This window comes from Acanthaster planci, linkage group LG13, assembly GCF_054643075.1.
Source record: "Acanthaster planci isolate LZ-2023a linkage group LG13, COTS_SCS, whole genome shotgun sequence".
Lineage (NCBI taxonomy): Eukaryota > Metazoa > Echinodermata > Asteroidea > Valvatida > Acanthasteridae > Acanthaster > Acanthaster planci.
In genome coordinates, this window is record NC_141789.1 from 5,074,461 (window position 1) to 5,087,211 (window position 12,751).

Consider the following 12,751-nt stretch of genomic DNA (forward strand, 5'->3'; position numbering starts at 1 on the left):
GAAAGGATTAAACTAGTATCTCGTCTACTTCAAAGAAAGGATATGTACCGTATAACTGCATTTGAAGCAAGATATGGGACGGAGAGAAACCCCCCGCCTTTGTGTTGGTCATTGTTTGATCGGAATCTCAGGAATTCTTTGCAGACTTCTAGGGGGGATGTGTTAGGTAACAATAGTCTAGAGTGTGTATAGGGATTGGACAGGTAAGGGGGGTACCCCTCCGTCCCATATTTTGCCTGCTATATATAACTGTACTATATGTAGAATGGTTTCTGGAGTTGTATGTCGCCCGAAAACTGCACACTATCCGCCTCGAACAGAAGCACGCCCTCATCGGTTGAAAAGAGCTGCGTTGGTCGGAATTCGCTCGTCGCCCAGCGCCCGCAGGGCTGATGGCCTTATTTCTAGGCTTAAACAGCCGGTAGTCACCACGGTCGAGCAGTTTCAAGACTTTTTTGTCATTCAGCGCGTTACCTTTAATGACTGGGCTGTTTCCTTCGAAGTTCAGAATTCTATAAATGCTAATTCGAAACTTACAGACGTTTTTTCATTCTGCTGCAAGATGAGTGGGTCTGGGGAATGATCTTACTGCCCCATACAATGTCTGTCGAAGCGTGGGTGATTTTTGGTATTGAAAAAATAATAGTATCGAATGAGCCGGTTTGATATTCCAACAGCGCAAGCCCAGAATGAGACGCGTCCGACGTCATTGGGATGTGCGTGTGTGGTCTGTCCAATTAGCGCGGGCCTTCGCGCGTCTTTTGCTCCCGAAAGACCTCGCTTTTTGAAATACTGAACTGGCTTATTGTAAGTAAAATCCCAAGTAGAATTGTTGGAATGAAAATAAAATGCAGCTGGACTACGCGTACGTAGCCAATAAACAGTGAAATGATATGAACGTGTAATTAACAGCACCCGTCACACGAATGCACATAAAATATGTAAGATTTTAATTGATAATAAATTTAAAACAGTAGTTAAGAGAATGTCTTTAGCCAAAAATGAATGAACATACAGCATAATGTTGGAATCAATGCACTGAGTACATTGTATTACCCGGAACAAAAAAGATACAGATTTTCGAGCAGTCTCAGATTTTTTGTGCCTTAAGAAAAGAAGACCAACAACAAGATATAATGAGCCAACCTGATCCCTGCACTACTCTGGCAAATGTACCCACTATTGAAAGTTAGATGAAACGTGCACAAGAACAATTATTGTTCACTTTTAACCCTAATTAAAACAAGACCGACTGGACCGATTTTCTGTAATATCAAACCATTTACTCTATGAAATTTAAAATAGAGACAAAAAGGACCGCACGTGTGGAAGGACATAATGTGATAGTTCCCTCTATCGTTCTGACATTCCACTTTACCAGAATTATTACAAATTAAAAGCACACCTAAAAAGCAAATTGGTTTTTTGGCAAATTGATTTTTGGCAACTTGGTTTTTACGCCCACTGTAAAGAAAGAAATTTATTTTGCAAATCTAATAAACCAAACGATCGTTTACGCTATGTTTATTATAAGCTAAAGGAAATTTTTCGTTACTTGTTGTAAATAATGAATACAAAGAAGTAGGCTATTTGACGTATTCATAACACGTAAAAGAAAGCATATCGTCATCAACACCACGAAGTAGCAGGCCTACTCATCCATAGATGTGCGCTGCTTCAGCGCGTATTTTACAGAAATGTGTTATTTTCATTTTCATGAAGTAGCACTTGGTGCCGTGCGGCACGTGCTCCGTTAATTGTCGTTTTCAGGAATTGGCCGTTTCCCTAATTTAAGCAGTTAAAACGAGTTTTAAGAGCATCTTCTAGTTAAGTAACATATTTACGGGTGAATCAAATCATTTTAGACCTTTCGTTTTGTCAATATATCCATGCTATATTGACAAAACACACACGAGTGCTACTTCGAGAAAACGAAAATCGTTCGATTATACCTCAGTGTGCGATGTGCGTGCGCACACTGCTTTGTGAAACCGACATTGCCGTAAACACGGTTTTCACGAAGTAGCACGCAAGTGCAGTTGAGTGCTACTTTGTGATGTTGGTGACGATATGGAAAAAATTGTACAAAGAATGCGTTATGATATATAGTATTCAAAATGAAGTAATATAAAGTATTTTAAATAACACATCTGTTATATTTTATTCATAATACGTTGCCATAGAAATATATATGTATATACCCCCTTGTCTCCGCGGATGCGCTCAGTCGTTGACATTAACACGCATTGTGAGACACCAAGAAGTATTATGAGACACCAGGAAGGGTCGGAATGTACCAGTATTCGGCAGGAATTTGGAAGCAAAAACTAATTTCCAATTATCCTCTTTTTATATGTTCATGTACAAAGCTTATGGAATGATCCGCAAGAAGTAACAAAACATATAACCCCTGTCTACAGATTACAAGTAGCGTGCAACAGTGTTGTAGTCGAGACCTTTATGTCCGAGACCGAGACCGAGGCATTCGAGACCGAGACCAAGACCGAGACCAGCTCTTTCAAGACCGAGACCAGAACTTCGAGACCGAGACTTTTGCAGTTCGAGACCGAGACCGAGACCGAGACCAAGATGACCGAGACCGAGACCTTGCACAACATATACAATATATAGGCCTACATGTAGTTCATTAATGGTAAACGTGGTGGACAATTGGCATTAAACAGCAAAATTAAGTGCAGATTTTACATGTAAAGCACACAACATATTCCATGAAAGAGTTTTATTTGAACTCTGGGAAAAAACAGCACACAGTTATTTTGACCATGAAGGCATGGACTGCCGATGCTATAGAATTTTGTATAGAGTATACGGCATAATTGTATATTGAACATGTACATGTAGAGAGTTTTTGTGTTCCATATGTATAGAAAAATTAACGTGGGCGGGCCATGTCCAAATGTTTAAAAAGGCAAAACGTGGGGTCTGAGTTGCTCGGAAAAGGTGTGCATGAGTTCAGTTTATGAGTTATACTCTGTAATGATCAATGGACAGGTTAGTAGGGTCACACAACATCGTGGGCAGTTCCCTATTAAAAATACATGTACATGTAGCCTATATAAAAATCAGGATTTTACCAATCCAAGTTTCCTCACTGATGTGTAAACATTCTACCGTAAGAATACTTTCCTGACACTTTGTTTGGAACAAGAGTGAAGAAAGACAAAAGACGACCACAATTTAAGTTTCTAACAAAGAATTGTACTATCCTGATGGTACCTGACTCATCAACTGTGTAAAAGGGTCATTAAGATGAATGCACTCTCGTCTATTTGTACAATTGGCATGAGAACGAGTTCTGTCGGCCGGCCACGTGTAATATGCTATGCGTGGCGTGCGTGCAGCCCGGCTTGTCATGTGCATAGTACAGTGTGTACCTGTACATGTATTCATACACACTGACTTATGTGTACCAGTAAAATGAAAGAGGTAATGCACGCAGTGTACCAGTGCTCCGAGCGGAGAATATGCATTAGTCTCCATTCCAGCTTTGATTTCATTCTTTATCGTGAATACCTTGTTGTACATGTTCCAAGCATACATGCAGAATTGCGTGCAGTTCGGAACTAGACTCATTCGGAGGTAAACTTGCGCTGCAAGCAGCACTGCTGTATACATACAGTATGTGTGCTGTATGTACCATACGATCCGCGTACGTGATTTTGCCGCGGCTGAGCGTGAATTGTTGTTGCACATTTTCTGCATTTCTGTCATGGTCTCGGCAGGTCTCGGGTGGGAGACCCGAGACCTCGGCATCCGAGACCAGCCCTCCCGAGACCGAGACCAACCCTTCCGAGACCGAGACTCTCGTAGGCCGAGACCAAGACCGAGACCGAGACCTCAAAAAAAGGTCTCGAGACGGTCTCGAGACCGAGACCAGGTCTCGAGACCTCCAACACTGGCGTGCAATACTGAATTTTTACGAGAAAAGGAAAACCCATTAAGCCCGAACTGTTTCTGAAGACTAGTATTTGAAATGAGGTCGTTTCAAAGTTTTTTTTACCGTGATGAGAGTCGCGGTGTTGAAGACTGTTTTTACCATTTACATTTTTTTCAGTTGCGCTAACCAGCAAGATAATTACTCTTCAAATAGACTTATAAATCCTACATGTTTTGCAACGGTGACAAATTAATTATACCATCACTTCAAAAACAAAATCCTTCTAGCAAAACCTGCCTTCTTCTGTCTCAAACGAGATAAATTGTTATGTGTTTACATTTGCTTACAATCGTTTTGTAGGTTATGCATTTCATCACAACAAAAAACAAATATATTGATCAAATCGAAGACAAAATTGAACGTAATCGAACCCATCAATGGGCTCGGGGAGGGGACTACAAGGGCCTTGCCCAAGGCAGTTTTTTGCACTAGACCTTCAATTAGAAAAGAACAATTTTTAGGACTTTTAAATTTTGTTTGGGTGTAAAGTAGCCCCAACTTTCACTCCCCTTTACGGAAAGGGTTCCTAAACAAAATTGCTAACTTGTTGGCCCCCAAACCATTTTCCACCCTCCCCGAAAATTTTGTTCCGGATCCTTCCTCGAATCAAAACAGAATCCACAGGACCATGAGACATCACAGTTTCTACTCCAAATACATTTCCATATCAGTCATCACGATGAAATTGTCATGATGAATTTCAGATCAAATTAAGTATAGCTCTCAGCGCACATTATGTTAAACATATTAAACAATACAAGTGAAGTGATCGGCTATTAAAAGACTTTCGCATATTATTGGATAAAAAGTAGCATTCGGGAATTACACAAATGAACATTATTATATCACTTTTCAAAGAATAGGCCCTTTTCTAAACAAAACAGGTCAGACCCAATCCATATTGCTGGCAAACTGGATGTTAGAATCCATCCTTTCGTCGTCCATCTCAAATTTAAGAACAAAACACACCGTACAGTACAGAACCAGTCACACTGTGGGTGCACCCGATTCGACTACCAACCGCTACTTATAAATGAGGCCTGTGCAGTAAAATAGCCACGCAGTAACTGTGATGTTAATATATCATTGTATGATGCAATACAGCAGTCAATATAATTAAACATATTCACTCGCATTTCGAATAAAGGACAACCCGCTGAAAGCGAAAACGTTTCAACATATTTCTACCGAAAACCCCTGCAGGGCCCGATGCGCTAGTTGTCAATTCCATCAAAACGTGGCTGAGGGCTGATCAGTACAGACCTACGACATTTTATCATTACCAGTACGTGATGAAATTATTCATTCTCAGGTTCTTTCAAGGTAGTTTATAATATGTTGAACATGCACAGATTTATTACCTTTGAGTGTGCCATAGCTAGGAACTGCAAAGTAGTATTATCTATTAGCAGCCTTCATGCATGTCTCCTGAGTGTTATGTATTTTTTGCGGCATAGAATTCCGTTACAAACTTAAGCGCTTCAGATCATGACGTGCAACTATAAGCCAATCAACTGTAGAGCTGCCAAGATATCTCATGAATATACAATTAGCTTTAGTAGAGCTGTTCCTGCGATTTTGGTGACTGTGTGAGACATCTCTATGTGAGGCTACAGAAAACACTTTGCACTGAATGACCCTGGGGTGCGGTGACATTTCAGTGTCAAATATGTATGAACTAGTTGTAGCAAAGGCAAACAAAAAGTTTGTCTCTGGTCAAACTGATATTCTGGAATTGATGCGGCGACGCGGCTATTTCTTTTCCCCCTCCTCCAGGGTTGGATTGTACAGATAATTGCAGACACGTTGTCGAGTCATGCCATTTTTAACATGATGGCCGTGTCCAAATTACTTGGCTACGGCTGTAAATTAAGCACGACTCTATGGCAGTGGCCACGGCTAGTTCCCATCAAGTCGTTTGTAAATTCTGGCTGTAGCATTCGGACACGGCCATATAGGCCTACAGATGACAACAAACAGCTTCGTTCTCCGTAGTCTGCTATCTTGTTCAACACCCATCTCGTCGGGATCTACTGCGCCCTTTGTAAAAGATCGAGCTACCTGTACAAATGTTCGCTCGTCGGGGCTGATGGCTTTGCACTGTGATTGGCTACATTGTGCACGACCTGGGACAATGAGGTCATCACTTCCTGTAAGCGAAGCGTTATTTAAATTTTTTGGTGCGCCCATGGCAAGGCTTTAGCATGGGCAAAGTGGCGGCTGCAATATATCATATTGTGATAAAAACAGGGCCTTGGTAATATCACAGTGTGGTAATTTATCTTCTCACTAAGTATTACTGATCACGTGTCTACTGGCAATGTATTTCAAATCATTGGTTATCTTGATCAATTATAGATGAACTAATAAAAGTGCAGTGAGCACATTTTCAGCAATGAGGAAGAAAAAGAATTCGAATTCGAATTGAATATCGAATTGAAAACCGCCGCTTGTATAACGCATTGAGTGAGCTCGCGCACCCCGCAGAAATTTACCAACAATGCTCTGCGCGTCGTTAGCTGTCACCCCGTGTGACGTGATCCATTCACTAAAATTGAAGCAAAGTCATCAGCCCTTCTCAGTGCCCTGCTCGAGTTCTGGGTGACGAGCGAAGCAAAAATTTTGAGGCAGAGCGGCTATTGAGGGCGCTATTGCAGCTCTTGCAGAGAAAAAAATCCGCGTGTGTGCTTGAAAGCGTGCTGACCAGAGAGGAAAGACTCTTTTTATGCCAAATGTAACATTTATTATCCCTTGTCTTGTGTGGATATCTACTCACTACAGGTAGTTGGTGATTTAATTAACATAAAGTTTGTCTTCACGAATGTCAATTTAGAATTTTGGAAAACACAAGAGGGCAAACTGCATCCGATGTTTCTGTAGCCAGCGGCATGAGGGGGCGGGTCGCATGCCCCTCCATGAAAAATCATAGCCTCTTATTCACCCAACTTGCATATCCCGATCACGATTATGTACATATATATGTCCAACATCCAGTTAGCCCGCCCCCCAACTTTAGCTTGAAGCCCCCCACTCCCACTCCCCACCCCCATTTAGCCAATCAGCTTAAAGGGATTTTGACCAATGACAGCTTTAGAATGGAGAACTTCAACCAATGAGAAGGCTTCTGACATGTGAGTGGCCTGCACAGGAAGGGAAAATAGTGCAAGTTCGGTTCTTTTGTCACAGCATTTTGTTTCATAGTTTGCAGTTTTAATTTCCCACCTGTTTCATGGTCTGATGTACATATGCATGCATATGGTAGGTCTTTTGTGCCTTATATCATGGCTGGGACTGGCGAGTCCAGGGGAACTAGTGTACCCCAGGTTAATGCATTTTGCCAGGTTGCCCAAATACAGACTGTTATCTGGCAAGATTTTTGAACCAGTAAAGAAACCAGCTGTGGCAAGAGTCATGAACTTAACTTTGTGTTTCTGGGTACTTTCACTTGAGTCTGAGAATAATCCATTCTATCTGAATTTGATGAGGTGTTCTGGGTAAGCCTGGGCATCGTGAAAGATGACGTATATTCGGGGACTGTTCGTGTTGTTGACAACGCTGTCGAACAGTTGATCTGGGTTGTTAGGCTTATTTGGGGGCACTAGCATACCATGACAACCTGTTGTGAAATCGCCAACCAGCACTTTGGTGGCATAAATGTGCTTGATGTTGCTGGCGTTGGGTCTTGCATAGGACGAGCTGGCTGAGTAGCTAGCTTCGACCGCGAAATAGGTCCCGTTGCCGTACGCAGTTGCTAAAGAAAAGAATTCAGACATAATACCAAATAAACCAAGGACAGTTTTAAATTCAAGACTCCTGTCTGGAAATTAATGTCTTTTTAAAAATTATAGATCATTGAGGGAGATACACAGGTTAAGAGAAAGACTTGAGTTGGTTTTTTTGGGGGGGGTTGAAAACCAAAAAGAAAAAGTAAGAACTTTTGAAAGGGGAACACCTAAAATAGAATATGCGAGAAATTACAAAACTATTTCGACAATGGACACTGTCGATTCGGTTCATGTGAGTAAATAACTAAACGCAATCACAATAAGCTGGCTCCACTTCCAAAACTACACCAGCATAACACAACTAGTCTGATTTGCCCGATACAGACTCCAAGGGTGATGATTTGAATACCGCAAGTTTCGTAGGATTGGCGAAGAAAAAAATCAGCGAATCCTCCCCCGCTAAACTGCAAACTCATGGGCTAAAGCTGATACACCATTTACTCAATAAAGCTCACATTCTCACCGTTTTTACCACAGAAGCTGCGGTTGAATCCGAACTTGTTGATTTTATCACATGTTTGCTCATCGGTACCATGGTACAGTGTCTCTTCAATGTTAGTGCGGCCAAGACGAGCCTCTAGCGCCGTCTTACGGGCCTGGTACTGCATCAAGAGTTCTCTGTTCTGGATTCTCAAAATCTAAAACGCAGGAAAAAAAGACATTTCAGGCGACCTTTATCTGATTGTGGAAAAATTCATAACTTTTACCAAAGCACAAGCCCAAGAACAATACCTCAGCAGCCAGTAACTGGGGATTAACGTAACTTCTCGTTTTGAGCAGGCTTTAAATAAGGCGCTGAGCTGCAACATGAGCGTGCTGCATATTTATGATCACATTCACGCATGTATGCTCAATGTTTTTCCAAGTTTCAAACTTTGTGGAGGAAATTTACAAACGTGTTATCGCCGGATCTGTCTCTACGGTTATTTGAAAGCCCCAGACAGTTTTCAGAAAACACTATTTTCCTCGAAACGTGGGTTTACATTACAAAAAGGCAAGAATTCACAAGTATAAATGTCCCTAGAACAATGGTCGATTGGGTCACGATTTTTAAGTAAAATCATCAAATTTCCATTTGCGCACCACAACCCCTGCCAATTAGAGAGCCTCAAAATAACTATATTAATTAACAGTCACATGTTCATTTAAAGCAAGATATGGGACGGAGAGAACCCCCCCCCCACTTCGTGTTGGTCATTGTTTGATCGGAATCCCAGGAATTCTTTACAGACTTCTAGGGGGGTGTGTTAGGTAACAATAGTCTAGAGTACGTATAGGGATTGGACAGGTAAGGGGGGTACCCCTCCGTCCCATATCTTGCCTGATATACATATGTTCCGAGTGGCTGTTGTTGAGTATACATGTGGAAGCTGCAAGTGCAACAAAGTTCAACTATTGAAACTATATATTTGGTAATTAGAAGAATAAGTTGCAGGTGTTGCACGAACAAAATTTGCATTTAAAACCAAATGGTATCACCGTAATTCTGCAAAGACATCACAGTTTGAGAACAACTTTAGTGTGGATATCCTTGTTGAACACCAGCCTGAGATGACGGGGTAACCGAGTACTTAATCTCTGAAATGAACAGTCAGTGACTCAGTCGAATCCACAATAAGTCCATCTAAATTCCGGCTGCAATCGAATCGGAAGTCCATTTATGTTTGTTGGCAAACTAATAGGCTGTGCCCACTAAGTCAAGTCTATCCACCCTGAGTTGAAGTTCACCCTCATCGGTGAAGGAAAGACAGACTGGTACGAAAGTTTTCCAACCGGGCGGGTTCATTACACGCATTCGGTGTGCAAGCAAAGACCATACAGTATAACACACGCACATAACACACGGACGGCAGGTATTGTGCTCAGATTAGTGGCGTGCTGAGAAGCCGCAAATCGGCTTTAATTTGGTAAACACTTATATGTAGGAGGATACCGTGTTTGGTGAAGCTTGGTACCGACGTATGGGTCAGCTTAGCAGGCGCAAATTTCTGCAATTGGTCTATTGTGCAAGTTATAGCTGCATGTAAAATGGGAATTAGACGTGTACATGGGATGAGGTGTTTTAGGGCTTCCAATTCTGGGCTACCAATTTGCATTTACATAAATCGAGCAACAGCCCTGACATTTTGAAGTTCTCATACAATAAGAACTCAATAAACTCGCCTGAGTGATTTGGACGGCTTGCCTTCCCATGGACAACTGGAAACCTGTTTCCACATCGGTGTACTCCTTGGTCCCTATTGCCAGTGGTACCAACCGGAAGTGCTCCTTCTTTTTCATGGGTATCCAAGTGCTTGGTGTTTCAAATTTGGCAGCTGAAATACAAATAACCCACAGATTAGCTAAGGTTATATACGATACAGGACATTTTCAAACTTAATAGTCAAGTTTATTTGGGAGTCATTCCACCAGGGAAACCCGTGTATATTCAACAAATATCCTTTGACATACAGTAATGTGTAGGTGAAAATGCAAAGAACCTCTGCATATACACGCTTTAAAGTTCGTCACTTTTCACCTTGCAGCAGGTCAACACGTGATACAGTCAGTGCACCGTCCTTGGACAATTCTTGCATCTTACTGAAGTCAATGGTAATCTGTCCATCTACCAGATCGATGGTAACTAACGCCTGTTTCTTTTGGTAGGCGTCCTCTATAATGGTGTTAATATCGGCGTCATAGTCTGCCACACCAGTCGGAGTGTAATACTTCCACTGCACCTATGTGTACAAAGTGCACGAAAGAAATTAAACTTTTGATTGTTGTCCTGCAGCTCGGACTTTATTATAATAATATTAGCACATGGAGAGGAAAAAGTTGTTGAAAGCAGTTTTGATTATAGCGACACAATTACGGGTAACCCTCCATTCCAAAACAACGCACGCCCTTGAATTATAGGCTGATACCGACATACATACAACGCAACTTCCACAGCCTTCTGAGAAGGTAGCTTTCTGTAATCATTCTCTTCAAACTCAATTCGATTACTTTGAAAACAGACATGAAGACTGGGTGCAGAGATGTTATAAAACATCAACATCACTAATCAGCCTGTTATTAGAATGGTGGGTCGCATGCGCTTCACGACTTTCCATAAAAGGAATTTGTGTGGCGACAAAATGTTAATCGCTTAAAACTCACTTCTTTCGTCAGGTGTTTGCTCCGTTGCTTCTCAGTTTCCTGCACCTGCATTCTCGTGAACAACTCTTGGATGTCATATCTTGCGTCTTTCACGTTGATCTTAAGTCCCTTCACTCGGATGCACTTTGCTTGTTGTTTCAACAGTTCTATGTGCACCTTGAAACACAATCAAACAAGCTTTCAGTACTGTCTGCATCAAACCTATCGTGACGACAGATTGGAAGGAATTGGATATAGCATGTAATTTAAACTTTTTGAAAACAGCAAACTGCCGTCGTAAAACTGTGTAATAATTCGAAAACACGACTTTAAACATAAATGTGACTTGCAACCTTAACCCTAAAAGAGCCGTGTTATTTTGGCCCATCTCAAAGCCGGGGGAGGATTCCGCTCCCCCCAAGAACCCGGCTGTGCCAAGCCGGATTTTTTTTAAAACTTGGCAGGAATGTACAAACTCTCCTTACCATTGCAAATGTGAAGTTTGAACTCAGCCGGAAGTTCATGGCTACATGTGTGCCAGTAGGCGTGCATTGAGCACCGCAGCGAAAAAAGTATAGATTTTTGGCTGACCCGTCTTGGATAAATGCGTGATGCGCGAGCATGGTACGTTTGATTTTTGCAAAACTGATGTCAAAATGACTGCAAAGAGTTAGTCTTGGTTGTGGCCAAGCATGTTGACGTTACAAGACAGCCTGCAAAGTTCTTCAAACCTTCCCAAATGTCTACGTCGAGCGTTTCCATATAATAAGGTATCGTCGGAGGGTAATCAGCGATGTTTTCTGGGTCTCTTTTACGTGATTTCAAAACTAAGCCCGAAGTCTGCATTTACCTGCTCTGAAACCAAATACAATAAGCAAGCAACTGGCCAGGCAATTCGCCTCCCTGATTGGTAAATGCTAGCACGCATGCGTGGTAACTTCATTACACTGTTCAGCGCGTTCGAATACCTCCCCACATGCTCACTCCTGTAAGCGCGACTGCGTTCAATTTGACACTAACGAGATAGATCATGCTAACTGCCTATCCGATTCGTAAGTGTGACGTCACTTCAGTTTAAACCACGCCCGGTTTACATGCATTGATCGCCGTTTAAACGGAACCGGAAGTTAACGCGCAACTTCAGCGATTGTCCAATGAGAGCCTGCAAATCGTCGGGCGTCCGCCTTTGTGACGAAGTCACTTATGAACTGGTTACCCACAGTTCCATGTGAAAACATGGCGACTTAGGGCGGATTTGCAACGCTTGGCGCAAGTATTGACGCGCATATGGAAAGGCGCCTTTTGTTGAACTGCAGAGAGAGATGATGCCATTGTAATTAATTAATCCAGAAAAATCGTTCCATGTAGAGGCATTCTGGCTCAAGTCTGGTAAGTTAAGTGACATAAAGGTCAGATGTGTCCGTGGATTCCGGTGCTTTTGACTGCTTGAATTGCTAAATTTAATCGCTGAATGGCCTTCACTAACCCGAGACCGTTCGTTTATTGCCCAATACTGCGCATGTCTGTCTATACTCGTCCCAACACCTTGGGTGTGCAGGGGAAGTAGTCCAGCGTGATGACTATAAGTATGCCACTGTTCATCACTATTTGTTGTGCATAATCATAATCACTCGCTGTACCAAAACAATTTTCATGAGAATTAAGAACCAAAAAGTATACTTACCTTGTACTTCCTTTCAATGATTTTGAGTTCGGCTTGTTCTTCCTCGGTCATTTTCGTAATCATTCCAAGCTTATCTGGTACATCCTTTGATGAAGTAACATTGAAAAAGAGTTGACCGTAAAATAATCTTACTATGTATTTTAGCATGCAAAGTAAAAAGATTTCAGTTTGCAGTTTTTTGTTACCAAAGAATCTACATTGCTT

At 41.8% G+C, this 12,751-nt stretch overlaps 1 protein-coding gene across 1 annotated transcript in view; it reads right to left on the reverse strand.

Moving 5' to 3' along the window:
* Positions 1 to 929: 929 nt before the first annotated feature.
* LOC110982456 (protein mono-ADP-ribosyltransferase PARP14-like) overlaps positions 930 to 12,751 on the reverse strand; it is a 30,523-nt gene continuing 18,701 nt past the window's right edge. Inside the window, exons 21-26 of the mRNA XM_022240852.2 lie at positions 12,548 to 12,631; positions 10,885 to 11,040; positions 10,262 to 10,463; positions 9,907 to 10,058; positions 8,207 to 8,381; positions 930 to 7,709 (exon numbers count right to left, since the gene is read on the reverse strand). Of these exons, the coding sequence (XP_022096544.2) occupies positions 7,426 to 7,709; positions 8,207 to 8,381; positions 9,907 to 10,058; positions 10,262 to 10,463; positions 10,885 to 11,040; positions 12,548 to 12,631 (1,053 nt within the window). The 3' untranslated portion in view covers positions 930 to 7,425. The remainder of the gene's footprint in view (positions 7,710 to 8,206; positions 8,382 to 9,906; positions 10,059 to 10,261; positions 10,464 to 10,884; positions 11,041 to 12,547; positions 12,632 to 12,751) is intronic.